At 38.9% G+C, this 27668-nt stretch overlaps 1 protein-coding gene across 2 annotated transcripts; it reads left to right on the top strand.

Moving 5' to 3' along the window:
- The first annotated feature begins 625 nt into the window (after window positions 1-625).
- On the top strand, window positions 626-27210 carry zgc:165507 (uncharacterized protein LOC561188 homolog). Of its 2 annotated transcripts, none has more exons than XM_040035750.1 (5): window positions 626-822; window positions 11487-11733; window positions 19986-20129; window positions 21161-21964; window positions 22353-27210. In XM_040035750.1, the coding sequence occupies exons 2-5, from the start codon at window positions 11520-11522 to the stop codon at window positions 22631-22633; spliced, it is 1443 nt and encodes a 480-aa protein (XP_039891684.1). In that variant the 5' UTR covers window positions 626-822; window positions 11487-11519; the 3' UTR covers window positions 22634-27210. The 2 variants fall into 2 exon arrangements, with proteins under 2 accessions (XP_039891684.1, XP_039891685.1); XM_040035751.1 differs by lacking the exon at window positions 626-822 and adding an exon at window positions 10112-11319.
- The last annotated feature ends 458 nt before the right edge of the window (window positions 27211-27668 follow it).

The following is a 27668-nucleotide window of genomic DNA, read 5'->3' as shown; positions in this document are numbered from 1 at the left end:
TCAGTATTGGTACTGGCAATACTTACTTCAGTACTTGGCATAGATCATGCCAATATTTGCAGTAACCCACAGCACTACTCTTATCCTTCTTTGTGTGTGTCTGTGTGTGTGTTTGTAATAAACACACCAATGTATAACATCCTCATTTTTTCCTTACATTACACAGAGGAAATATAATTAAAGCTAAATTCATAAGAACAATGCCAAGCTCATCTGACAGAGATAAAGTGCAGCAGTAGACCAGACAGACATTTTCAGAAGCAATCCAAGTTCAAGTTCAAGGTTCTTTATTTGTCACATGCATAGTTATACAAGTATAACACACAGTGAAATGTAGCCTGACACGCTCCTTGACATGTGCAAAAAAAAAATTGGGGGGGGGGGTAGAGGAAGAACATTATATCCATATGAATTTAATATAATTAAATTAAATTATAACTAATTATTAATTATAATTAATTATTAAAATATTATATAACTATTAAATTATTATATTAAAGACATGTACTTTGTTTAAACGCTTAAAACGCCAAAATCTATTGTCTTTTTCTCCGCTGTGGTGTTTCCACGCCACTCCAAATCAGGGTCTAGGGATGGTGACAAAAAACAAAAAAGCAGGCTGCTCGGATCACGATCTAAAACGGAGACGGGGCAGGCAGCGCCGCCCTCCTGTGGTGCGCAACAGCTCAACGTCAGGCAGCGGCTCACTCAGGAAATTCAAATAGCGATCTGTCCACAACACAGCCGCACGCATCTTTATGCTCCAAGGTCATCGCAGCCGGCAGCCCGCGGAGGACACGCACGCACAGCCTCCTTCAGAAGGTAAAGTAACATCCAGTGGCCGGTTGTCATTGACTGCAGTGAAGGACGCGCCGACGTTGCCGGTGAGCCCGAGGATTAACCGAGCGATGCAGGGATGAGTGTGCGCTGCGGTGAATGAGCGCTGTAGCCTGTCAAGACAGCGGCTTGCGGCGCTGCAAGTGTCCCAGTCGGATGGGTGACCGCATTTTATGATGCGTTCAGGAGCCTTTGAAGAGAGGAGAGAAGGGAAACCCATCTGCCGCTTTGCTGTCAGTTGTCGCAGGTGGAAGAGCTGAGGTGCACAGTCCTAAAATATATTTGCACTGATTTTTGGGCTGTTTTGAAGCATCCGGTTTAGTAGGCCGTGAGCATTAAGACTGGCTTCATCCGGTCAATATCCGGTCTCTATCAGCAGCATCATATGATTAGGCTGCAGTGCTGAGGAATCACTCTCCGGTTCCTGCGCCTTTCCAGCTATAGGCATTTCTGATCGAGTCGAACTTTGAAAGAGAAAAAAGTGTATTATTATCTTAGGATGTCACAAGTATTTATGTCCACGTCAGGTCTGGTTCACTCCTGCTCAGTTGGTGATCTGTATGAATAACTTCACATTCTGCATGTGATGAATACCCTATGTGTATTTAGCTTAAATGGCAAAAAGCTTACACGACCCCAGTTTTAGGTTTGAATAGAAGTGAAAAAAATGAAGTCTGTAGTTTGTAATCTATGATCCTGTCGTGCAAGTTGGCTGTGACAGAGCATCTTAGCAGGTTATCAAATATGTGGTTGTAACAGCGCCCTCCGTGGTGAGATGCTAAAATGCTAAAGCACAGGCAGAGTTGTAAACTGAAGATCATTAAGTTCTAGGTGGCTTACAGTAGCTAGTATAAACCGGATTTATCAAACCACTTGTGGCCATAGGAGCAGAACTGAAATGTTCTGAGTCGAGTTTCAGTTTGTTAAATGTCTCATGAGTACAACTTTTCAGTCACAATTTGTTATTAAAAAGTAACGTCATTTTAATGACATTTTGCTAGCAGATAAAAAGGTCTTTTGCATCCATTATTTATTTGCATTAGATTTACAAGGGACTATGCATAAACTTTAAAAAAAAAACTTTAAAAAGCTCACAAGTATTTGGAAATACTGTTTTTAACTTTCTTGCTGAGAGTCTGATAATAATATTGTTACCCGCACCAAAAAAATGAAACTACCATCAGCAGCTAGTTAGCTTAGTATAGCATATAAACTGGTCAGCAGCTAGCTTGCTTTGTACCAAAGGAAAGAAAAATAAAACATGCTTCAGCTCCTCCAAAGCTCACCAGTTAACATGTCAAATCTGTACATCTGTATTGTTTTATGAGGAGATGTGTGGGACAGTTTTTTGACCAGGTGCAAGCACGGCTAACCAGCGAAAACGTATCATTGCTATAAAGTAATACGTGTGATATTAGTCATCTGTGCTCCTTTAACTTACTTTACTGATATGTCCGGAATTTTCTTATGATTAGAATTTCCATTTTAGCTTTTTTTTAATATCCTAAGTTTGTCATATCATGCCCTTCCATCAGAAACTAAGTTAGCATTTTTCTCTATTTAGTCTCCGTCCCATTTTTGTTGCTTTTAATGTTGTCTTGTCTGTAGATTTAACCTAAACAGTCTGCAGTTGACAATGTCCACACTGTTTGTTTCTCCGAAAGCAGTGACCTTTCTGACCATGTGGGCAGAAATCTTAAAATGTGTGTTGTTGTTTGTTTATAACTAAGTTACTCTTTGGCTAGCATTTATGTCTTTGCCCGAGGAGATTGTTGTTGTGGTCAGAAGTTTACATTCACTCTTCATGAGCATGAATGTCATGGTAATTTATTTGAACTGTTCTATTTCCTGGGTGGAATGATTGTACAGCATACATCTTTAATGTCTTTTAAGGAAAACAAGAATCAGGTGAACAAATTTGAATTCATTTTATATTTGTCTCTAATGCACACAGGGCCAGTATTCATAAAGACTCAAATATATAGATTCATTTAAATCAATTAATAATTGAATTGGTTCTAGGGCTAGGTTTCAAAGGCTTATTCAGTTTATCTTTGCGAGCATAAAACATATTTGTTTGACAGCATTCCAATACTCAAGACAATGGGGAAGTCCAGCTAACTCTGAAAATCTAAGGAGAATTGCAAACTGACACAAATTAGGAAAGTCTCTTGAGGTTCATAAGTACAAGTTGTTTTTATGTGTCATCACTTTTCCAAAATCTGCATGAAGACCTAAACCGTCAGTCTAAGGTGAGAGGAAATTGGTTAGGAGAACCAGAAACAATCCAGGAATCACCACGGCTCAGGCTTGCCATGAACTGAAAAGTGCTGAAACCCCACCATCACTGTCCACGTAGAAGTGAGTTTTAGATGGACATGGGCTAAGGGTGCTAACCAGCAAAAGAAACCCTTGCTCCAAAATAAACAACTTCAAGCTCAATTGAAATTTGCAGCTATACACACAAAAAACAAAAATGCCTATTAGAGCTTTTTTTTGGTCACATTAACAAGAGGTACAGTATGTTTGAATGGAGTTAAGGTGAGGCTGTCAAACCTGAGAACACTGTACCAACTGTCAGGCACGGTGGTGGTAGCATCGTGCTCTGGGCCTGTTTTGCACAGTGGATGGAATAATGAAGAAGGACTACCTTCAAATTATTTAACTTCACTTCACATCATCAGCTGGATGATAGAAACTTGGACACAACTGGGTTTTCTAACAGGACAGGACTGTTTTGGAAACCTGCTAAACCTCTGGATTAGGTTTCATTAGTATGACCTCATGAACACTAAACATGGCGTATACTCCACACTGAGAAAATATGTTACTTACTTACTGTTAATCACTTAACATCCAGAATAGTCAAACTACAGCCAGGCCTTGGGTTTCAGCATTGTTATTTTGTCATGTAAAACCCATGTAAATGCACTCTGACAGCAGCTGCCTCCTCAACAGTGTACTGCAAATCACGAAAACACAACAGTTAAGAGTAAGTAAGAGGGTCAAAGATTCCAAGTACGGAGCAAGCCTCCAGACTCCACAGATCAGCTCGATAAAACGTCCACAGGATGTCCCTAAACATGGCCACAGAAGCTTAACCCACAAGACCCAAAGGATCTGGTACCACAGGTCACCCTCAGAAGTTCCATACCTTGATGGATCAGCAGTACAGTTGCAAGGGTTTGAAAAATAGTGATAGTTCACAAATGAAAAAAAGTTAGCTCCCTACATTAAAAAGAGAAAAGAAAGAGCAAAGAGCAGACTCAAACTGATTCTACCTGATTCTTATTTGAAAGATGGAAATCATGCCAGATGTGAACCCACCCATGACACACCATCACAGAACCACTCGGCACTGATCAAAAACTACAAAAACTGTTTCTTTGGACTCTTATGATGGCTAGTTAAGTTTTTTTTGTACCGTATTCGTCAAGTAATAGGGTAAAAAAAAAAGTACAAATATTCTGAGCAACAGAATTAGTATCATTACATAACATTAGTATCCTTCCCCCATACACATTTCTAGACATGACTAACGTTTGCTGTCTGACTATTAAATATAACATGATTACAGTTCTGTGACCTTCATGACATGGTCAGAGGTGTGTAGCGGAGAGGGAGCTCAGGATTGGATGTTTAATGTGGGTGTTGGCAGCCCATATGGAAAAGTGAATAAGCCTCCCAGCATGCTCTTGTGTCCACACATGAAATTTATTTTCTAAATCAAGGCATCCCGGAGTTAGTAAAAGGCCAGAGGCTGAGGAGAAAGGGAACTACAGTGTTAGTGTACTTTATGGGGAGACCCTCTGCCTGATGGCCTTTTTAATCAGAAAGCAGATTTTAATGGAATTATTTCTTTGTGAAAGAATATGGGCGAGTGTGTTTGCCTGACTGCTGAAGTGAGATTAGATTGTTGTTGTGATGATAAGAAGATGGCATGTGTGCTTTAGTCAACATTTAGAGAGGTGTTTATTGGGTTAATAATGAACTTCTATTTTAACAATGGGTGTACTGTTACTTGGAGGTTACCTTAGAGCTAATCTTCCATTGCCATAACTTCAAGTCCCAGCATGAGGCTTTGGCGGAGTCAGGAGGAGGAGGGGGGCATGCTGGCAAGCTGAGTGTAGAGGTCAAGTTTCCTTTTGTACTTACAGGATATGTTCACCTGAATAGCTTTTAAGTGAAGCTTTTGAGTATTTCTTCTGTTCAAGGTCTTCACAAATACAGACAAATCCTACGCTTTAATTTATCTCCTCCAGGTAAAACCGGTGTCCTCTTGCTCCGTAACTCTGATTTAGTTAACCTTCTGTTGTCCTTCATTACAATTCAAGTCTTACAAGGCTCCACAAAAGCCCATTAAAAAACATTAGTAATTGACCACTGCTCAACCTTCCACTATCAGTAAAAGTGGAAAAAGTACTTCAACATATAAGAATTCAAAGAAAACTTTTAATTAGATGTGAACATGAAAATGTGGAATTGTTGCTCTTCTGAAGGATGTCTTTGCTGTTCTTTTCATCCTCCTTTAATGGCCCCTGAAGGCTACCTTTAAAAGGTGTCTGCAATATCTCTCTCAGGAAACTATAATTAACCTCCATCTAAAAATAATAACTGGATGTTGAAGTTGTGTTGGCAGAGTTTGAGAATCATGATTCCCTTAAGGAGATATTAAAGTTTAAACCTGTGGTAATCAGTGTTTTTGTAATAACAATAAATCAAGTTCTCAATGTGTTTTGTACAAGGAGTTGTTGCACTTACTGTTTTAGAGTCTTTAAGCTTTTCTAATGTGATTTTTATGGCCTCTAGCTTTACTGCAGAGCCGATATAGGATATTTAAGCCTGATACAGATATCAATATTAGGTAATCTGATATATGAGACAATATTATTTATTTTTGAGATACATCAAATATAAACAGTTTTCACTTCAATTTGTTATGTTTAGTTATTTATTTACTCGTTTTAGCTCTGCGCCATTCTGCCCGGATCATCTGGTTGTTGTGTTTTTGGTGTGGATGACAAAGTTTTCAATGTCAACACACGTGACGTGGCTGAAGGATGTTTCTCTCGTCTCGTCTGCTTCTTCATCATTCAGTTATCGGGTGTTATAAATTCAGATACTAATAGATTGGCAGAATGCTAATGTCAGATATGGATCTACACATGATCATATGTAGTCATTGATTTGCTGCTACTACCGTTAGCAGGAAATGCAGTAGGTCTGGTGTGCCAGCTCAAAGAGGGCAAAGTTCATTTATTCCTCTTTACTGACATGAAATCCAACACTGAGTCTCAGCTTTGTCCTTGTTGTGAATGAAACCTGACATTCTTCTTCATGTCTTGGCTTCCTACCAAGGCACTAAGTGATGTCTTTCTAGGACACACACATAAACATTCACACAAAAACACAAACACACAGATGTGAGCAGACCTGTTTGCATGGAGAACATTTTTTGTCATAATGCACAGTTACTGTAACCATAACCTGTCACGACTAACCAAACTCTAACCTTACCCTACAAACAAAGACTTGTAGCTCAAACAGCACACACATTCTGTCCAGTATGTAACCCAGCTTATGCTAGTTCTATGATTTGATTATAGAAACTCTATTTTGGTTTCTGCTCCCCTTGCCGTGTCCTTGCTGCCCCCTCCACTGAGCTCTGTTGTCCGGATAAGACTCATCAAGGTGAAGTCAGGTGGTCAATTCAAGTGCACTGACATCACACAGGCCCAAAAAAACTCAGTCTGTTCAGCTTGAGCGACTCTCTGTGCATGGCTCCACACTTGTTGAGAAATGTGGTTTCACAGTCGCTCTGTAGAACACTTTCTAACAAGGTGACTTGTGATGGATTCTTTGGGGGATTTATTATGATGCTTGAAAAATGCGGTTAATCCAAATCAGTGCCAGTTGGCCAATCCTTCCTCTTGGGTCAGAGTGAGATATCTTTAAAAATACTTGGCAGATATTACTGGAAAATAATGCATTCAGCTCATTTTGACTTGTCTTCTATTGCCGTCTTCCAATCAAGATTTCTGTTTACGTTGGTTTCTGCCAAAACACAAAGTAAGCTTCATGTATCCTTTGTGTTATTATTAGATAGCTGTTTCATGTCACTAAGCTAATGCTAGGTAGATAACATAGCAGTCATATATATAAAAAAGCAAAAGAAGAAAAGTGCTAATATGTTTCCTAATCATGTTTCCTGAACTCAGTGGAAAACATTGCTAGGCCAAGAAAACATGCTAAAAAAAAACATATAATAAGAAGACATAAGAACTTCAGGAAAGATAGTGAGTGAATCTTAATTCACTTACATTGGGCCACTAAATAATATGACTGTGGATCTTTCTGACATGGTTCTGCTAGAAAATGGACAATGGGCTTTTCATAGGTTTGGGCTAAATGATCGAAGACCCAGTGAATGTATACGCAGATGGAGGACAGAAGCTGCTCTGTGTCTAACATGCTGCTTTGGAAAGACTTCACAGCTACAGTCATATTTTATGACCACTGTAAACGAGCCCTTATTTATTATGTGAAACATACAAATACTCACCATGGCAATCAGCCCATCAGTGCTGGTACATAGTCAAACTAGCATACTGGTCTGTAACTGCTGACCTCTGTGGAAGACAAATCTGAAAAAAATTCCAGACAGGAGTCAATAAAGTTTTATTAGCACCTTGACAATGAATTATGTTTGGTTGGTGAGTTGGAATGTTTTATTCTAAAAGTGGTCTTTCAGGTGGGTGTGGTTGTACAGTCCTGTTGTTGTCACCTGACTTGTTCCTTGGCACGGTTTTCATAACCCACCAGCTTTGACCAAAGCAGCAGTCAGGGCCGTAGTAGCTGCTCTCATGATCACTGGTGTGAAGGGCACAGGGGAGACGGCACATGACACTGATCTGGAAGGAAGTAAGTGTTGACTTTGTAACGACCGAACAGTGACTTTACTTTGTTTGACTTCTTGTATACTTATATGGTTGATCATAAACCAGATCCATCAAGTTTGTGTGGACAATTCCCTTTTTTACCTACTAGATCTTTTATGGCCAATCTGTTTGGAGCTTCATATTAACAGCCATCAATTTATAAGCTGCTTATGGGTTCTGAGGATCCTTCGTGCTCTGTTGTCACGTTCAATCAATCAAAACTAGTATTTCCACCAATTGCCGCTCTGGACAGTCTGTAATCTGATTAGCACGGATTAGACCTACTATATGAAACTCCGGGAAGAAAGACTAATCTTTAACTTTGATTAAAGGGGCAATACAAGATATATATATATATATATATAGAGGACAGTTTTTAGCACAAGTGATGTTTTGCTTAAATCATTCACTTATTTAAAACACAGTTCCACAACTATTGAATTCCAAAATAAAAGCAAATTTAATCATTCCCCTTTGGCTTTTAATTATTATTATCTGAACTATACAGGATTTTTAAGACCAGTACCAATACGATATCAGTTTGGATATCCAATATATCTGCCAATATGGTAAAGGAAAACAGACAAAAGGAAGGAAAAACACAATATTCCTTTTGCTTGCTAGCCAGGTAGAGTCATTCATCCATCAACACAGTGCCTGTTTTTTATCACTTGAACACAGTGATGCACATTGAAACTAGTCAGTGCCTGTGTGGCTCATTTAGTCACAAAAGTCCATACAACATTGTTAGTATAGTTTACTTGTTATACGAGTTGAAAATCTACTTGGAGGAAATGTTCTAGTTGGCTAAAAGCGAAATGCATCTACTACACAAAATCTCTACAGACTTGCTACAGCTGCACGTCTCAGGGCCCCTGAAGTTTCTTATTTTCTGGTGCGTTCCAGTTGAAGTGGAAAGTTAGAAATCCAGAGACATCCAAGTCGAAATTCCCAAATGAAACACCGCTCCGATTCAGATTTCTTTCTGTGAACTTTTTAAGCACAGAACAGCAGGTATTGTGCTGTCATGCTAATAATGTACGAATGGCTCTACATTGCTAAGAAACAGAACAAATCCTGTTTGAACTTGCTTTTCCAACTTTGCTACTGTAGTTCGTTCGTTTTAAAGCCTTAAAAGTGTTCATTGTGATGTCACTCTCTGGCCTCCTGCCAAGAAATAATCTTGTCTTTTATTTCCTGCTTCCTGACTTTCTTTAGCTTTTCAAAATTATTGACAGTAGCAAATGTATGAGTCTCCACAACAATGCAGTCTGCTCATACCTGAGCTGGAACAAGGAAGCAGAGCGACATCATTTATTTACACTGGTCTTTACGAGTCATTGATGCACTCGGACAGGAGAACCATATGTTTCCTGGTTAAATCCTTTGATGTTCTTAAATGAAACTTGCTCTGGTAAGATGTCGACTCGGGGCCGGTACGTTTGGATCAGCCAGCTGAATATTTTCATGTAAAAGTTAAAAACAGTGATGTTGTATTTCACTTAAAGTTGTGGTTTGAATTTTCCAGTGGTTGCCTGTTGTGTTGTAGAGGAAACTGTCAGAGCTGATGGTCGAGTCGCTCGATCAGATACAAAGCTGGATAGTGAGGTTTCGTATGATGTTTATGTTTAGTCAATTTTCTGCTTGATCAGTCAACTGGCACGGGGAAGATGTTATCATTAAGCGCACAGACAGGTGAAACTTGATATGCACTGTGCGGGTCTGAGTTTTAATCGTGACCATTGTTTTTTTTTTTCTAAATAAATAATAAAACACTGAAAATAATTTAGATGTCTGAGAAATAGCGGGTGACGGCTACCCCAGCAGCAATCTCTTCCCATAAACAATGAATCAAATGCAGAATGCAAAAAACTGCAGTTCCTTTAATGGCCACTGGAGTCTGACTCCAAAAAGAACTCCATCCCCATAAATGCCCAACTTCAGCCACAGTCTACAACAAGAAACATTTTAGCCCTCGGTCAGAGAGGCCTAGAAACTGTCGCTAGGTAAAAATGTGGATTTCTTGGTGTGCAGCTGCTGGAGGTTGCTGGCAGATACCTGTACTGAATGGAAACTCTCTGCCTTATGCAGCATGCTTCAAAACTAGTAAACCTTACCTTGAAGCATGCTGTCCATTTTTGGTTTTGCAGCTTCACTACCACTGGACTGTAGAGGGCCATGGGTGCCAAAATGAATTAGCTAAATACATAATTAAATAATGGATTAAATTACAAATAAAAGTAGAAAATAATTAATAAAATATTAATTAATTTAATTTAAAACATTTAATAATTATGTATTTATTTTTAATTGTAATTCATTATTGACACATTTAATTAATTAATTCCTTCCAGTTTGAAAGAATTATAGACATGTTTTATGGTCTATTCATGACAAGTAGCTGGTAAGTATTAGCAGTACGCAACCAAAGTGCAGCACCACATAGCTCTTTGCAACCAGTTACACCTGCCAGCAACTTCCAGCAACCGCTCACCACATGTAGGAATGCAGCTTCCTCCCTAGAGACTGGTGGTTGCCAAAGGGACGCCAACCGTACTCTCGGCTTGTATGACTGAGACCTGAGGTCTTTATAGCTAATTTCCCCCTTACTAACAACTTCATGGTGGATTTAAACGCTTGGATTGTCTTTAAGCTTACAATGACTGTTCTGACTGGCAGGTATTCTAGCAACCAGCTATTGCTGATACCTGTCTGCTAGGAACAGGTCATCATTAAGCGATCAACAGGGAACCAGTTTGACTTTTAAACCTTAAAATGGGCCTCGCTCTCTAATGAAAACATAATAACACAAAGCTGAAGTGAAATCAGCGTGCCAATTATTTCAGACTCGTACCCGGTAATCCGAGTCTGGCTGTGTTAATCTCAATAATTACTCACTTGTGATTCTGCACCGCTGACATGAGCAAACATGTTGACTCTTCGACAGGTTGCTCATTTCTGTGACGCCACACTAGCTGCCATCATCTCAGTGGGTGCCTCAAATTAATTATACAGCTGTAAATTATACAGCCTCACCTCTGACTGATGACAGAGGTGAGGCTAATGAGCTTAGACAGAGCTAAAAACATAGCAGCTGGCCTTTTTGGTTTATCACGTGTCCGTGAATATAAGTGCATCTTTCTTTACTTGACTTGTAGCATCAGTACAGTGATGTGTGGCAGTAGATAGTTTCCATACTTGTTTTTTTTCCCCTTACGTATAATTAGGTCAGGTTTACTCTGTATACACACCACGTGATTTTAAACTGCCACTACACTTCTGTAAGTCAAGCTCTACCCTTGTTTCATTAATGCCTGTGGGAAGGAGGTGTGCTCAAGGTGAGCAGTGGGCGGGGGAGATCTGGCCTCTCAGGTATAATGAGTGCATGCCCTCTGGAATCTCGTGATCCTGTGTTTGCCCACACCCTATAAAGGATAAGGGCCTCTGGCATGTCCTCCTTGCTCTTGTGTCACATTACTGTTTGCAGCTGCGCATCTGAAAAACAGAGAGAACAAACATTTGAACCTCCTTTGTCATCCCACAGGTGTCTGTATACTGTCAATATGAGCTACAGCTTGTGATTTATCTACAGGATATACTACCCCTAATGATCGATGACATTTTCCTAGAAACAGAACTTCTCGGGTCATTTTTTCCGTAACCTTAAAGTTCTCTGTGAGTTTTGATATCCTCCTTTCTTTCTTTTTCCAGCGTTCAGCAAATCTGCGTTGAGTTGGGCCAGTGATGCCAACCCCAGCCACAAGTCCTGCTGTGCCCCCACCAGATGGTGGGTGGGGGTGGGCTGTGGTACTTGGATCTTTCATCTCCATAGGATTCTCATACGCTTTCCCGAAAGCCATCACAGTCTTCTTCAAAGAAATCCAGAACATTTTCGGCGCCTCCTACAGTCAGATCGCATGGATCTCCTCCATCATGCTCGCCGTCATGTATGCTGCAGGTAAATAACTGGTTAAAACAAAGGAAAAGCTAAATGAAATTTTTCTAACATAGTTAAACCTGTTCATGTTTCGAAAGCCTCTAATAATAATTTGGTATTCTAGAGTGGGGTTGTCATGGGTTGTTGCTACAGCAACTACACGACGTAAAACATAGATCATTTAATTATTGCATAAAAGTATTATGGAAAAGTTACAAATGAATTTTGTATAAGGCGTCGTATTAGTTATGCTAAAGAAGACATAAAAACAGACCTCCCACTATGAAACTGATTGAACTGGTCTCTGTCTGCATTTTCAAAATTTAACCCAGAGAACGTTTAATTAAATCATTGTTAAAGCAGAAAAGAACAGGCTTGTTCTCCATATGTCCATAATCTGCTTTATCGTGGCTGCCTGCAATAACTATTTCTCTTGGATCTAACTAAAGTCCACTTGCTGCTCCGTTAACGATAACTGATGGCTAACACAGCTATGGGTTAATTGCTAATTGTTAAACAGGGAACGTCAACATGTCTGCCAGCCAGATTAACATTTATCATAACTGTTTAATATTTTACTGCTGTTGAAACGAGAGCTTTACTGACCTCTGAAGTTCTTTCTAAAGTGTTGTTCAGTGTAAACTAGCAGCTGTTAGCTAGCAGCCTTGCTTTGGGTTGTTGTGTGTGAGCTGAAGGAGGCAAAGATGCTGTTGTTGGTATTGATACAGTTGCAAATGAGTATTTTTATTCAGTAATAATTTGTTATTAATTAATATCTGAGTACTTGTGTTTTTGTCAATGCTACAACCTAATAATGCTAAATAACTTGAGTCTAGATAGTTGGAGTTAGCAGATGCACCATTAAAGAAATCTGAAAAGCACGATATGAGGAAAGGCACATAGGATGGGACATGGTTTATTCAGTAGTTTCTCTCATCATTGTCACACTGTTTCTACCTGTAAACACAATATGCAGTGACAGAACTAGTTTGTGTCATTGGATCATGACCTGGATTTGAATCCACACGAGATGCTAGCACAGCATCACATGCAGAGCCTGCAGATAACCAGAGAAACTGAAGCCGAACAACAGCAACAACAACAAATTGTAATTCCTTGTGAGTCAGAATCACTTACAGCCTGGAAATTGGAAAAAATAATCTATTAGTTGTTGATTGGATCTTGAAATAAATTGATCTGTCTTCTGACATGGAAACAGGCGAATTTTCATTTCACTGAGGCAGAATTTTTATTTCTGCGTACTAGAATTTCTAATAGTTTTCAGCCTCTAATCAAATTCAGAGCACGATTCGGACAAATCCTTTATCTTCTCAAAATGCTGCCACATTGCTGCAGCTGGCTCTTCATTTTGTTTTGAAAAAAGGAACCTTTGAAGGGTTGGAATTTGTTTTCAGCAGGTCGCCCTCTCCACCATATTGCTCTGATCACCTGCTGTATTTCCCCACTTTGGCTTCAAGCCTGCAGTTTCCTGGCTCGGTAGTGCCATCTGTCCACGCTGTAATCCTCCTGTCACTCTGTCGTGTGCTGTTGTCATCGTCAGACCCGCAAAGCTCATTTCCTATGTTGTGTTCAATTGAAAACAAATTTTCATTCAGTAACTATAAGGTAAAGTCTTCTGCTCAAAATTAAGTATTGTGGTCTCATAAAGTAATTTGGGATTGTGAGTAATTCTGATTATGAGTAAACACCTTATGGACAGGTGGCGTTCATCAGGCTGAAACAAGCTAATGGTTGCTGTTCTGGTAATGACACAACCTCTCTAATGTTCCTAGCGAAACATATTCATCAAACAGTAAAAAACTTGAGTGGTTATTGCTGATTGTCTTGGCTTTTTAACCGATCGCTAACTGCTGCTTTAGCTTAGCAGTGTCTATATGCCGCTATCACGTGGTTACGGCATCAATACATGCGCTTACTGAGCGAGCCGCTCTTGTTTCTCATTCGTTCACATTGATCGCAGCCATTCAGCTATTCATTAAACACCTGCTCTCTTGTTCTGACTCTCACGCTGATGATTCAATCAGAGTTTAACACCTTTCTAATTCCCCACCGCTGCTTTCGTGTGTGTATTGGTGTTTGCATGGCCCTGTCATTACTGTGGAGCTGCCTGGTAATGAGCCGACAGCCCCAGACACCCACAAGTAATAATCTAATTGATCCAAATGACTGAAATGACCTTTTACTTATTACCTCTACCCTGAGCTACCTTGTGTCTCTTCAACCTGCTAAGCTTTTTGATGAACAAAATACTGAAAATGATGGTTTTGGCTCAGTGGATTATATTTTATAAGCCAGTTAGGTCACATTTGTAAAGTCCCACACGACATGAGATGTGTGTGGAAGGTTGCTGGTTTGATCCCTGGCTCCTCCAGTCAAGGGCGAGATACTAACCCCAAGTTGTTCTGCGATGCATCAATCGGCCTATGAATGCTGGTGAATGATACATAGAAAGCAGTTATAGACAATGAGGCAAGTTGGGCTATTATTACATTCACAGAGAGTTGGGGAATGGCTGCAATCACAGAGATATAGGATGGTGACAGATGGACCCTTAGGCCATCTGTCACCTCGATTCAGAGATGGTCTTTCCCTTTAAACGTAAATGGCCTCCTTGACTCCGCCCTCAAACCAGCGTTCCTCCCTGTCCAGGATGTGTCCACTGGCCTGTAGGTGTAAATAGACTGTTTAGTCCTTAGCTCTTCTGTGTTGTGCCATCTGCTTGTTTGGTTTCCTCGATGTGTAAATCCTGCTGGCACTTAACATTGTACACGACATTACTCTGTTTGTGCCACATAAGGGATCACTACAGGTTTTCACTTGGGCAGGAATTATCTTTCTTCTCTCCTGGATCAGCTGGAGCTTTCTTTAGGCGCCTTCCCAGCTTTGACAAATGTCCAGCTGAGATAATCACATTTACTCAGGGACTTCTTGATGTGATGTTCTTCTGCTTCCCTGGCCGCTGTGTCTGTGGGGATGGTGTTCGCTCTGTGTTGTAGCGTCGTGATGACGCCCAGTTTATCATCCACATCATGTCAACCTTAGCATGCTAAGCTATCCTTCTGTCAGAGGAGGTTAGCATTAGGCTTATAGTTCAGTTTCACAGAACCCCGCTCCATATCGCCACTTTGGCTACTTTTTGATATTTGTATTGATCTCTTTTGTTGTTATTTTATAGGAAAAATCTAAAACAATAACTAAAATAATAAATAATAAGCTAACCCATCGCTGCAGGTCTATAGCCCTGAGCATTCAGTTATGGAACCAGACGCTTTGAGTGGCAGTACAACTGTGTAGCTACATTTCAGTTTCAGTTTTTGCATGACAGAGCTTCCTCTACAGAAGCTCTACAGATATTGCTACTAAAAATTTGCATAGTCATTTGCTTGCCCTGATGTGTATATCACCTGGCTGACATGTTTTCCAGAACAAAAGAACTATCGATGCTATTCTTTTGTTTCTCTGTAAGAGAAGAAGGTGTGGTTAAAAGCTGTAAACCCAACATGGGAAATCTTTTGTGACGGCCTTTGGCATACTTCAGCCCTAGAGTGCAATCCTGCCTCGTATTACATCAGGCAGCAGTGAAGCAACTGCCAATGATCCACTCAGCACAGCGAGTGTCGCACTGTGATGATGTGTTTAATCTGCATGCTGTGTGTTTATGTTGGATTAGTGTCGCTAATCCACAGTGAGAGAGAGAGAGCGCTGACCTTGGCTGTGGAAACGCTGCACACTGTATCACACTCACTGTTAGTCTTAAAGACAGGATACAAAGGCTGGTTTCTCATAAGGAAAAAAGCCAAATAGTTTGTTTTTAATGTTTTACCTGGTCATTTTAGAAAAATATTAACAATCATATTGCTTATGATGATGAGTAAATATACTTTTATACATTCATTTACTCTTATTTCTCAGTGGAAAAAGTCAATGGGAACCTTGTTTCTTGAACTTGAGATGTCATTTCCACCTCATTAACACCTTAAGGTTGCTGTATTTGCTGCACGTCAAAGTGATTGAGCAGTCCTTTTTACCACACTGCACAGTAGCTGAAAAGAGAACTGTTGCCAGTGACGTGCATGAATTATCATTAGAAATGTGGATATTGTGAGGAAACATGTAAGTGTTGTCGTCTCTTTAAAAATGAGAACTTATGTAACTTATTCAGAAGCACCTCTGTGGTGAAAACTTTACCCACCCTGACTGATCATGCCGGTGAATTTCAAGCACCTTTAAAAATCTGCATTTATTTTTTTTCCGGCTTAAAGCCACCGTGTTAGCATCATCCAGGATGTTGCTGCTTACTGCTCTACAAGTGTAAACTTTACATCAAAGCCTCTTGTGAGCCCGAAAATTTGGATAAACTTTTATCACATAAATAAACTGGGTTTCGGGCTGGTTCACTCTCCGTTATTTCCCTTAAAACATCCGTGTAATGGGTCGGCGGTGAGTCACTTCAAAAAACCGCAGAACAGCTTTTAAAAGTTGTTTGCCTCCATTTCTGTCAACTCTTTATCCTGTTTGAAGTGTGATGGATAGCCGGCATCTATCGTGAGCTGAACCAGCCTCTTCGCTTGCAGCTCACATTAAAGTCTCGTGGAAAAAAAAAAAAAAAAACAACCTGTTAGACGCGTCTCTATATGTGTCATTCCCTTTTGGGATCTAGGTGCTTATATTTAGTTTGGGTCTTTGTCCACTGTGTAATGAAGTCCACGCTGTGTCTGGCCAGGAGATGATAAGCCCTTTTGCAAGAGAGGTAATGTGCAGGCTCAGGGGCTTCCTCATCTTGGCCGATTCGGGTCCCGCCAAGCCCCCGAGAATACCGATCACTGCTGCGGATGCAAATGAGGGGAACTTTCCTCAAGGTCGAAAAAAGATTCATGCAGAGCAAATTAAGTGAGATGACTCCTCGCCCAGTGTGGCTTTTTAAATTGCATTGGGCCTGGCAGAAATATGATACATCTTCTGCCTGGTAATGAGAGCATTATTCAAAAAAAGAAGAAGAAGAAGAAAAAACATCTTTCATTACTTTTCTCTTTCTGTTCGATTTACACCTCCTGCACTTAAAATTCAGCAAAAAGGTTAGGAGACGGGGTGAGTTAAAAGATGCTTAGATTTCTCAAACAATTCTTATTGCTGCCTCATTATAAGCAGGGTGCTTTGTACAGAGAAAGCAATCAAATGTTCTCACACATCTCAAGTGGAACAAAATGTAAACAATAGAACATAAAGTGCCATAGCAGCAATATAATCTGAGTTTTTGAGTCAACCATTTTTAGCTAAAATCAGTGAAACGAGCAGCAAAGCAGAAAAATGTGAATGAAAATTCATTCCAGGCCCAACGGAGAATAACAAACAGTAAGTCATTAAGTTAGAGGAGATTTTCCCATCACTGTTATTAGAATGGAAATGGACTTTCTCTGCGGTTTTTTTTTTTTTTTTTTTTTGTTAATGCAGGAAGAACTAGATTTTAATGACAGCAAGAAGCACTGCAATAGCTTTGAAGTGCACTTAAAGCAAGTGCAAGATGCAGGCTTTTGTTATATGAATCCCATTTCAACATTCTTGACATCATTTTGTATATAATTGTTATTTGTTTATGTGGATGTAGTACATTTGTAGCATTCATTTCATTGTTTAGTAAAATTATTAGTAATGTTGTTACATGTTGTTGGTTACAAGCTGTTACTGTAAAGTACATAACACCTAACCCCAACCAATCACAGCAGATGGCCCCGCCCCTCCCTGAGCCTGGTTCTGCTGGAGGTTTCTTCCTGTTAAAAGGGAGTTTTTCCTTCCCACTGTCGCCAAAGTGTTCGCTCATAGGGGGTCATGTGATTGTTGGGTTTTTCTCTGTATGTATTACCTTACAATATAAAGCGCCTTGAGGCGACTGTTGTGATTTGGCGCTATATAAATTGAACTGAGTTGAATTAGATAATAATCATAAACAGTGTCATTTCCTATATGTTGCTAATACGAACAAAAAGGCAGAATTTATTTTAAGCATAGTTTTTAAGATAAAAGATATAAACGTTTGACCTTATTTGACCTTGAAGAAGAGTGAGAAGAAGTGAAAGGTCCAAAGTAATGTGATATATAGAATCCCCATATATAATTCCCTGTATGCCCATATGTTCTCAGTACAAATAATGGCACCTTTTTTAAAAAAATTTTAAATTTTTATTTTATTCAAACGAATAATGGCACCCGAGAAACACTTTCTTAAATCGCTCTGTGAAGCATTATAATGATATTGACCTTCAGATCAATCTATCAATCTAGAGATCAGAGGTCAAATGTCATATGATTTTAAATCATATTTCGGTACTTTCTACATGTTGACAATACACACCACCTGCACCAATCATAGTTTATAAGTTACAAGGCTTTTTGTAAATTTTCCACCAATAAATCATTGAGTTTATTTTGAAAACCTTGGCGGATGCAAGCCAAATTTGGATGGATTGTGACCCCACTCTACTCCCCTTCAAAGTTTTATCTGAATTCATTCAAAGATTTTCAAGCTATTGTGTTTAGAGACAGAGTGACATGCACACCAAAAATACAACCTCCTTGGCGGAGATAATAAATACCTGTGGTTATCATCCTTACTAATATTTTAAAATATTTTCATTTTAACCCTGAATAATTTGATGATTTTTTTGTGTTGTTGACCCAACTCCACAGTTTCTATTAGCTTAACAGAGCGATAGCTTCAATTTCCATCTTTCAACTTGTCTTACTTTCTGACTCACAGCTATAGCTTCATGTTTAACTCACGCGTCTCTTATGAGTTTTGCTTCCATTAGCACCAGGCATCTATTTCCATTATGGTAACTAGTAGCATACAATGAAAACTTTGTACTAACAGTTAGGACCCTGATTAAGCTGGCAAAGCGGCGAGATAGCAGTTAGCAGCTAGAGAGCCAGATATTTTCCTTCATGAGTTGCTGAACCAAGGCTGAGGGTTAATATTGGATTCAAATTTACACTACTAGTCTTATTAGATCACTATATGTCAGTAATGTGATTACATGGTGTCCTGTTGACCACAATTGTCCAAATATACTACAGCTTTAAAAATTAAAGCCTGACTGATATGGAATTTTTGAGACTAATGACGATAATGGTGATAAAAAGATAAAAATGATTCTTGTTCTTTCTGACACATGAAACATAATTCGATTTCCCTAACATTTGTTATGTGTAGTTAAGCATTTGCTTGTTTACACTCTTCCCAACTCTGCTGGGATCAACTGCTTGTTACATTTGTAGCAATCTAAACAGTGCTTGAGTGCTTGAAGGGTGTTTCTCCAGTCTCGACTTTTCAAAATTTCTTTGCCCACAATTTTGTTCTACATGTACAACAACAAAAAAAAAACCTATTCTATTCAATTCTCTTCCATTATAACGTTGGCTGATAATATCGATGTGTGAATAAATCAGGCAGGCTCCACTGAAAGTCTTGCTCAGTGCTGGATTTCACATTGGAAGTGCATCCTGGCTGATGAATTCAGTGCTGAGATTCATGGATTTCATAATGAAGGTGCATTCGGAGATTTATTACAAGTCATACATACCTACAGCTCATAGCATAGTAAAACTATGGAAGTGCCTTTGTGAGATCTAATCAGTCTTTTCCTATTAACATTTGTTTAATAATATTCACACAGACCTCTGTTTTTTCTTTTCATTAAGTCATTTAGATAACATGGTTACATTAGGGATTTCTTATAACCTAATTAACCTAATTTAAGACTTTGGCTGTGAGCTTTCAGTGTCATTACATGCTGAAGTTGCATAATTAGTGACCTCACATGCTCGCAGTAGGCGACTCTTTTGTATCCCTTACAAATCTGGATTCAGTGAGTAAACTGAATGTTTTCTTAAGGCTGTTTGTTTGCACAGCCTCTAAATGTGCAGCCGGGAGAATAAAACATTAGTTAATGTATTTCGACACAATGCATTTTTTTACATAACTTAAACTTGTCAAATGGAATTTAAAAAGTAATTTTACATGCAAGTCTATTCTGTTTAATCACACTGTCACTTTACTTAAATTAATTTGACACACGATGGTGGGAGTGCCTCGTTTAAAAATTGAAACAACCTAGTTTCTGCTATTAATAGCTGCTGGGCTCTGGGTGGTGTTCGGCGCTAACAAGATTAAGTCATTATGCGCTCACTTTCAGTGATCCTGACAGCTGTAAACATGCAAACATGTGGTTTGATTTTCTGTCTTCTATATTTTGCAGGTCCCATCAGCAGCATACTGGTGAACACATATGGCTGCAGGCCCATCGTCATGATGGGGGGCTGCCTCTGTGCCCTGGGCATGATCTCAGCTTCCTTCTGCACTAATGTGTTGCAGCTTTACATCTGTATGGGAGTTGTTACTGGTAAGTCCATCTGAATCCGTTTAAATCCATTTTGGGTCAATTTGATTATTCATTGGAATCTGGTTAGAAAAGAAAATAGTTAGTTTGCTGTATATATTTAAGTCATTTTCTTTTATTTAAAATTTTGTAAGATTAATCATTTCCATATTTGGACGTGGCAATTGTTTCATGTTTTCCAGAAATCAGCTACAGTACAGTACAACAGTATCAATACAGAGCATTAAAATGTCACGAATTTACCATCTAATGATCAATATTCACATGTGGGGAACAAACCATTTAGTGTCCTGTTGTACTGTTAAACTATTTAATAGCTTTTTTAAATCATTCGCTCGCAATGCATTGCATTAGGAAGGTTTTTTTTTTCTTACCTCTTTATGAATAAAACTCAAGTGCAACTGAAGAAAACTGTTGCAAAAGCATGAAAAAAACATACAAAAACAACAGAAATACTAAAAACAGCAAAAAAAAAAAAAAAACCCAGCTGCACTTTCCTTATGTTTTGTGATTTGTTTTTTACTTCCACTGTGTTTTATTCATTTTCCATTCTGGTTTTTTTTTTTTTTTTTTTTAAATATATCCAGTGTTTTATTCAAATTGTTGTGCTATTGCAGCATTTTTCTATTTGCTGGTATTTTCTCCGTGCAGGCAGTGTGCACACTGCTAATGCTGTTCCACAGCAGGGATAATGATGACCTTTTTCATTTCGTGCATTAGCCTGCTAATATCAAGCCTCCTAATAAACACTAATAAGCACAAATTATAGTTGTGGCTGACAGGAATGTCCTTAGTTTCATAGATTCAAGCCAAACTGCTGCTGTAGCATAGCTATAAGCACCAAAGCAACATCAACAAAAATCCTTTTTTGCTTAAAGCTATTCTTATAAGTCTTTTTTTTTTTCAAACTTTATTTTAATTTTAGTTCTTATTTAGGTAAACAAAAAAATAAAAGTAGTATTCTGTAGTATTGATTATTGTAACTGCAGTTAAAGCACAGTTGTTTCAAGTTCAATGCCTTTCTTTCAATATAGGACTGGGGCTGGCCTTCAACCTGCAGCCAGCGTTGACTATGATAGGGAAATACTTCTATAAGAAGCGTCCGATTGCTAATGGGCTGGCAATGGCAGGCAGTCCAGTCTTCCTCAGCACCCTGGCTCCTCTCAACCAGTATCTCTACAATCAGTTTGGCTGGAGAGGAAGCTTCCTCATCTTGGGTGGCCTGCTGCTGAATTGCTGTGTGGCAGGTTCGCTCATGAGGCCTTTAGGACCTCCACCTGGCAAGGTCAAGAAGGATGAAGAGTTGGCCGCCATTGCTACCACGAGCAAGGAGAAGCGCAGTTTTTTGCAAATAGTTAACAAGTATCTGGACTTATCTCTGTTCAAGCATCGTGGCTTTCTCATTTACCTGTCGGGCAATGTCATCATGTTCGTAGGCTTCTTCGCACCTATTGTTTTCCTTGCTGCCTATGCAAAGGACATGGGTGTAGATGAGTACTCTGCTGCCTTCCTGCTCTCAATCCTGGCTTTTGTGGACATGGGTGCCAGGCCTTCCATGGGGCTACTGGCCAACTCTCGCTGGGTCAGACCCAAGATCCAGTACTTCTTCAGCTTTGCTGTACTGTACAATGGAGTATGCCATATCCTCTGTCCACTGGTTGAAAGTTACACTGGTTTGGTGGTGTATGCAATATTCTTCGGCTTTGCCTTTGGAATGGTCAGCTCAGTGCTGTTTGAGACCTTGATGGACCTGGTTGGAGCTCAGAGGTTCTCCAGTGCTGTGGGACTGACCACCATTGTGGAGTGCTGCCCAGTTCTCATTGGGCCACCATTAGCAGGTACAGTCTTTCTGTTTTTGAGCATATTTCATTCATTTACCTGTTTCCGTTCAATTTAATGCTGTCCTGAAGAACGAATGATAGCATCTATTTGCAGTCAATAGATCCTGGACTACTGCAGCTAGTTGAAAATGATACCAGTCCCTGAAAAACACTTTAGTATTTTGCCCTCCACAAGTTAACCAGCTGATTGGTGGAATCCCAGAAATGGAAAATTAAATGATTTGGCGACACAACTTTAAGGAAAACACTGACCGAACCCACAATTCAAAATTAAGTGACATTAGCTGACTTTGAAACATGTTTCCTGTATAGTGTACCTCAGTTTTACATGTGATACTCTAAAATGTATATTATTTATATCTTAATATTTTCTGTTGTCTTGCAGGGAAACTGGTCGATGTCACAAAAAATTACAAGTATATGTATTTTTGCTGTGGAGCTATTGTGATTCTGGCCAGTATTTGGCTCTTCATCGGAAACTTCATTAACTACAGACTCTTAGATCGTGAGCGCAGACGTGCAGAGATGTACAAACGGACTGAGACAGAAGATCCGGACCAAACTCTGGATCAAAAGGAGGCTGATGGCGAAGCCCAGGCCACTGAAGAACTGGTCGACGAAAGTCAGAAAGACGAGCAACCTATGCAGCGGGAAACCAACATCTAGATTGTACTACTCTGCCAACACCTCACTGTCACCACTGCTGCAATCTTGCCACACCCTCCACTATGATCAGACTGAGCTCCGAGCTAAGAGGTGCCTCCCGGTGTTCCGCCAGGCTCTATCTGGGGTCCTCTACTTCTCTAAAGCCAAAGCAACAGCAGTGTTGTAGGAGAGGCTGTGAGGGATAAATTCTCTTTGACAAAAAGTAAAGTGTAACATAATGTTTGCATGTGAAGAGGCTAAAAGTCAAAATGTTTGTGGTAGTACTAACTGTATTTTCTTTTTTCCAACATTGAGCTTGTATCGGAAATACTATAAACTGCGGCGTGTGGAGAAACACTCACATGACACAGTGGCTGTTTGAGTCAGTACAAGGGAATATTGTTTCTGTCCTATAAAACTAGGACAAGTGGGAGCAATTGTAGCAGCAAATTAAAAAAATTGGCAGATAATTTTGAAACCTTCATCAAAGATTTATCTGCTGCCGTTTATTAAAATAATAATAGTACTGACTCTGTTTTAAATAGATTTTCTGTGTGACCCAACAGCAGATATCTTTCCATTCTTCCTGCTGCGTCTTCTGACCTGAATGCATCATAATTCCAACAGCACCAGCAACCACATGTTTAAAATAAATAAGCCTCCTTAACAACATAACTGGTAAATAAGATAGGGGTTTTTTTTTTGGCATTCAAAGACATTTCCGTCACTTAAACCAGTCTCCGTTACTTGTGATGTCTTGACCACAGACTGCTGATAAAAGATGGACATAACTTCTGATTCATAAACGCAAAGCCAGTATGGAAGTGCCTTAAATATGCATTTTTTTTAATGGCCACTGGGGGGTGCAAACAGTAGTCCAGTTTAATGAAGGTCAATACAGATCACTAGATCTTATTAAAATGACATAAATTTTCATTAATTATTGTGCATATAAAACTTAAGAGTATCCTTTTGGGCATGCTTTGTGATTGACACATTGTTACATTGCAGGACTTCCTTTTTGTGGGAACCAATCCTTTCAAAGCTCAAAGGTAGCGATGGAAAAAATGCTTAGCTCAAGGCTTCGCATTGGGACTTCTTTAACTGATGCTTAATGACATGGTGGTTAAATCCATCTTTTATATACAGTCTGTTCTTGAAGTTGAACTAATTTCAACCTCTGGCTTCAGCCAACAAGCAATTTCATTGCATTTTTTTCAGCATCTGGGTTGTTTGAGGTTCTACACCCATATTGGACAAGCTAAATGGAGGGTGCTAAATTGCTAGTGCAAATAGCTTACCAGAAAAGGCAGATGAAGGAATCACCTTTGGCCATAGTAATGAACACACCCATTCTACAAGTATCAACATTTAAATTCAAAGTTGTGAAGAATGGGACTGTACCTAATTGCACTGTGCTTTATATGGCAACTGGGTGCCCTAAAATTCCAACTTCCATAAATAAGGTACAGATGTCATCACAGCTGGCGCCTGTGTATTATGCTGTCCATCCGAGAACTCTAACTTTATGCAGTAAAACCTGCCAAAAAGTCCAAGCTCTGATCGGGTCATAAAATGCTACGTTAAATGTCTTGGGTCCCATATTCTTATACTCACATATACCGTGTGCCGCACTAAAAGTGAAATGGCCACACTTCATTCCAGACTTCATTATGAAATTGCTGCAATTCAGTGAATTTAATTATGGTTGAATGTAATTTCCTCTGTGGGCCTTAAGAAGGTATTAATGACCAAAAACCATCGATTACGAGTGGTTTTCTACATATGAAGCCCATAAGCAATATGCTCACATTGTAACACAGCTATACAGGGAAACATATTTATAGTGACCATTGCCTCTCCATACTGTGATACATTGCCTTAAATCTAGTGCAATCAGTGCAGGGGAGACAGTGAAAACTTGATGAATCTTGATAAATCTTTGTGTTAAACGTGGTCCACCTCTTTGGTTTGATTAACTTCCCAACTCATGAGAAATCAATGTAACGTGTGTATACTACGTGATAAAGCTTTAAGTAATTGTATTCTATATGCTGTAGTCATTAACAAGCTAATTCACTAACAACCCGCGCACCAGTATGTTAACAAGATGAAGGAACACGTCACTAATTAACAAATGCTAATCGTGTCCAAGTGTGTCGTGTTCACTCAGATATTTTGGTTGTTATAAATGTCAGTGTTGTTCAGTATGATATCCATTACATGTGTATTTTTGTAAACGTCACCCTGCTGTGCTGCTGATCAGTTTTTGTCTGAAAACCTGGAGCTAAAACTGACCAAATGATATCCTGCCACAGATAAGAAAGCCAAACACATTTGCAAGTAATCATGAACATACACACTGGTCCCTTTATAAATGGTGGGATGTGTATTCAGAACTCTGAAATCCTGATATCAAGCTGTGTATCAGTGGTTCAACCATATCTTGTCTTTATCTAAGACTCATGATAATAGTGCTGTGATATCCTCTGTAGGTGGGTTTGAATCGGCTGCTGTTTTGCTTGTCTGTGTGAACTCTGGAATGAGTATTGACCACTGCTGTGTTCTTTGTTTGTTTTATTTCTTGCAGGTAATATTGTTCAGTTTCTTTGAGCTCTTTTTTTGTCCTGGACTTAGTCTCACATATATTTTCCTTTAAGAATCACTTAATCTGAATCTCCCGTTATGGCCGCTTGTCTCCAGAAATGCACTGTAGTTCATCAGCATTTCATTCCCGTATCACACAGTATTTTTATATACTGTCATGTCTGTACCCTCCTACATTTAAAGTCTGTGAATGTTACTTTATTCAGCCTGCACTTAATTAGTGGAAAGAGGTTCACTATGAATGCTGCAAAATCACTTCTATCAAATAGCACTGCCCCCTGCTGGTTTCAAGCCACATGAAAGGTCAAAAAAAGCCAGGTTGTTGTTTGTTACATTTACCTATTTATAATATCAAAAACAATTTATTTTTCATGGGATAAATGCATGAGCATTTTTCTTTTCTAAACTATATTTTCTTGATATTTATAGGTTGAATTATACACAAATAATAAAGCAAAATCTTGTCATGTGAAAATAAGGGGAATATAAATTAATTTCAGCACAAAGTTTCATTCCTATTTTTTCCAATGCCCAATTTTCCCGGTAATTAAAATGATGCAGTATGGATAATGTTATTTATGCAAAAAAATCATATACCATTAAATTTAATGTGTGGTAAGGTAAATAACATGCTTGGAATGTTCTTATATTTACATATTGACATCCAAAACAAGCATTTTGTGTATTTGTTTAATTACGTTTATTATCAATTATAAGGTGTAGCATCTCAAAGATTGTGTTTATTTTCTTTTTATGTGTGTATATTTAGAAAGAAGACATTTATTTTGAAGTTTGCTTAAAACCAGTTTTAGCAGAGCGATGACATTTAAGCGAATAATAATGACTCCTCCCCCTGTGGCATTATTTTTTTAAACACAGTTAACTATTAAGCAGCTTAATTTATTATCCTGGCGTGTGGAGGAGGTGTCACTTCGCTGTAAGATATATGCAGATGCTAACGTTGTTGGACACTGGACAGCACTTTGCAGCTAACACCCTTAGCTTGTTGAAATGACAGCAGATTGGAGCTTTTCATTCATATACTAAATAATATAAAACAAATCGTGAACTGTTAACTATAATGATCTGTTTTTCTTTGAATAATGTGTATTACATTTCAATAAAATTATTTTCTTTTTATATGAGAATTTGGGGAATTAGAGGTTTATTCTCAGTTAAATTTGTCTTTTTGTGCATTTCAAATTACCTTTAAAAAACACAAGCAAACAAAATTCCAGCTTGCAGGTGGAATCTTCCCACACGTGTATCACACTGCTTTATGTTGATGTGGATATCAGTATGTGTTGCTGCTGATTGTATAGAAGGTCATTTGCTTCTGGGAGGAGGAGGAAATGTAAGCTAACTGTGCCTTATTGTTTTAAACTGACAGATATAAACATGGACAATAGTGCAACTTCTCCCCTTGCTTATGTTGTGTGTATGTTTACACATCACTGCAGTCCTTCTTTTTACTCTAAACGATCAACTTGTGTAAAGGAAAGGAAAAAGAAATTCACTCCATATTTAAACCACATATGAACAAATACGCTGATGATGTGAGAATGTGTACGCACTGAATCTGGAAAAGTATTTTTTGTCATTTGTCTGACAGAACTCACTATGTATTGTGTTTATGGAGCTTTGTACACATAGTCACACATCCAGATATTTCTGTGTATGTACACATGTACGTTTTTTTTGTGCGTGTGGTGTGTTTGGACCTTCATACTGTAGTTTGTCTCAGCAGTAATCTCAGTGTCTTTCATCCTTCGAGTACCAGATGTAATATACGCTTTCAATCAGGGCAACTATCCTGTACAACATGATCCTTTTTCAGATTGCGTCACTTATTTCCACTACCTCTGCAACTGTCATGTCAGAGTGGGGAACAGAACCACACGGGTATAGAAAATTAAATTATGTTTTTGTAACTAATATAAAGATACCACAAATCACATTAGCTAAATAAACTATGTATGTATTCAAATGAACGATTGTCCCTGACTTTGTTTATGATTTTATGTTTTGACTGATAGCTAATGAAAGTTAAACCAAGCCACAGACTGGATATAAAGATGGACATGATGTAGCCTCCACCTGTGAGGTTTTTAGCAGTATTTTACCTGCACTCTCTCTAATGGCCAACAGGAGGCGGCGACTCCTCTATTGTCAGAAAGAAGGCTAGTTGATCTAGAACATAGTTGCCTTTCCACGTGACTTAAATTAGCTCTTTTGTAAGCAAATGCAAAGACATCATTTTATCACAAAGCTATAGATCTGTAGATATATAAAGTCTGGCAAGTGCCGAGTGATGTTAAAGGGAGTGAATGCTGACGCCAGCCGAGCAGCTGAATTCAACAGGTGACAAAAGCAGGAATGAGCAGTCATGTAGCTATAATGCTACATGTAGACATGTAGCATTATAGACTCCATTTCTGTCTGATTCTGT

The sequence above is a fragment of the Simochromis diagramma genome, unplaced genomic scaffold (assembly GCF_900408965.1).
Source record: "Simochromis diagramma unplaced genomic scaffold, fSimDia1.1 OVJJ01000816.1, whole genome shotgun sequence".
Lineage (NCBI taxonomy): Eukaryota > Metazoa > Chordata > Actinopteri > Cichliformes > Cichlidae > Simochromis > Simochromis diagramma.
The sequence above is the reverse complement of the archived record's forward strand: the minus strand, read 5'-3'. Positions and strand labels throughout refer to the sequence as shown.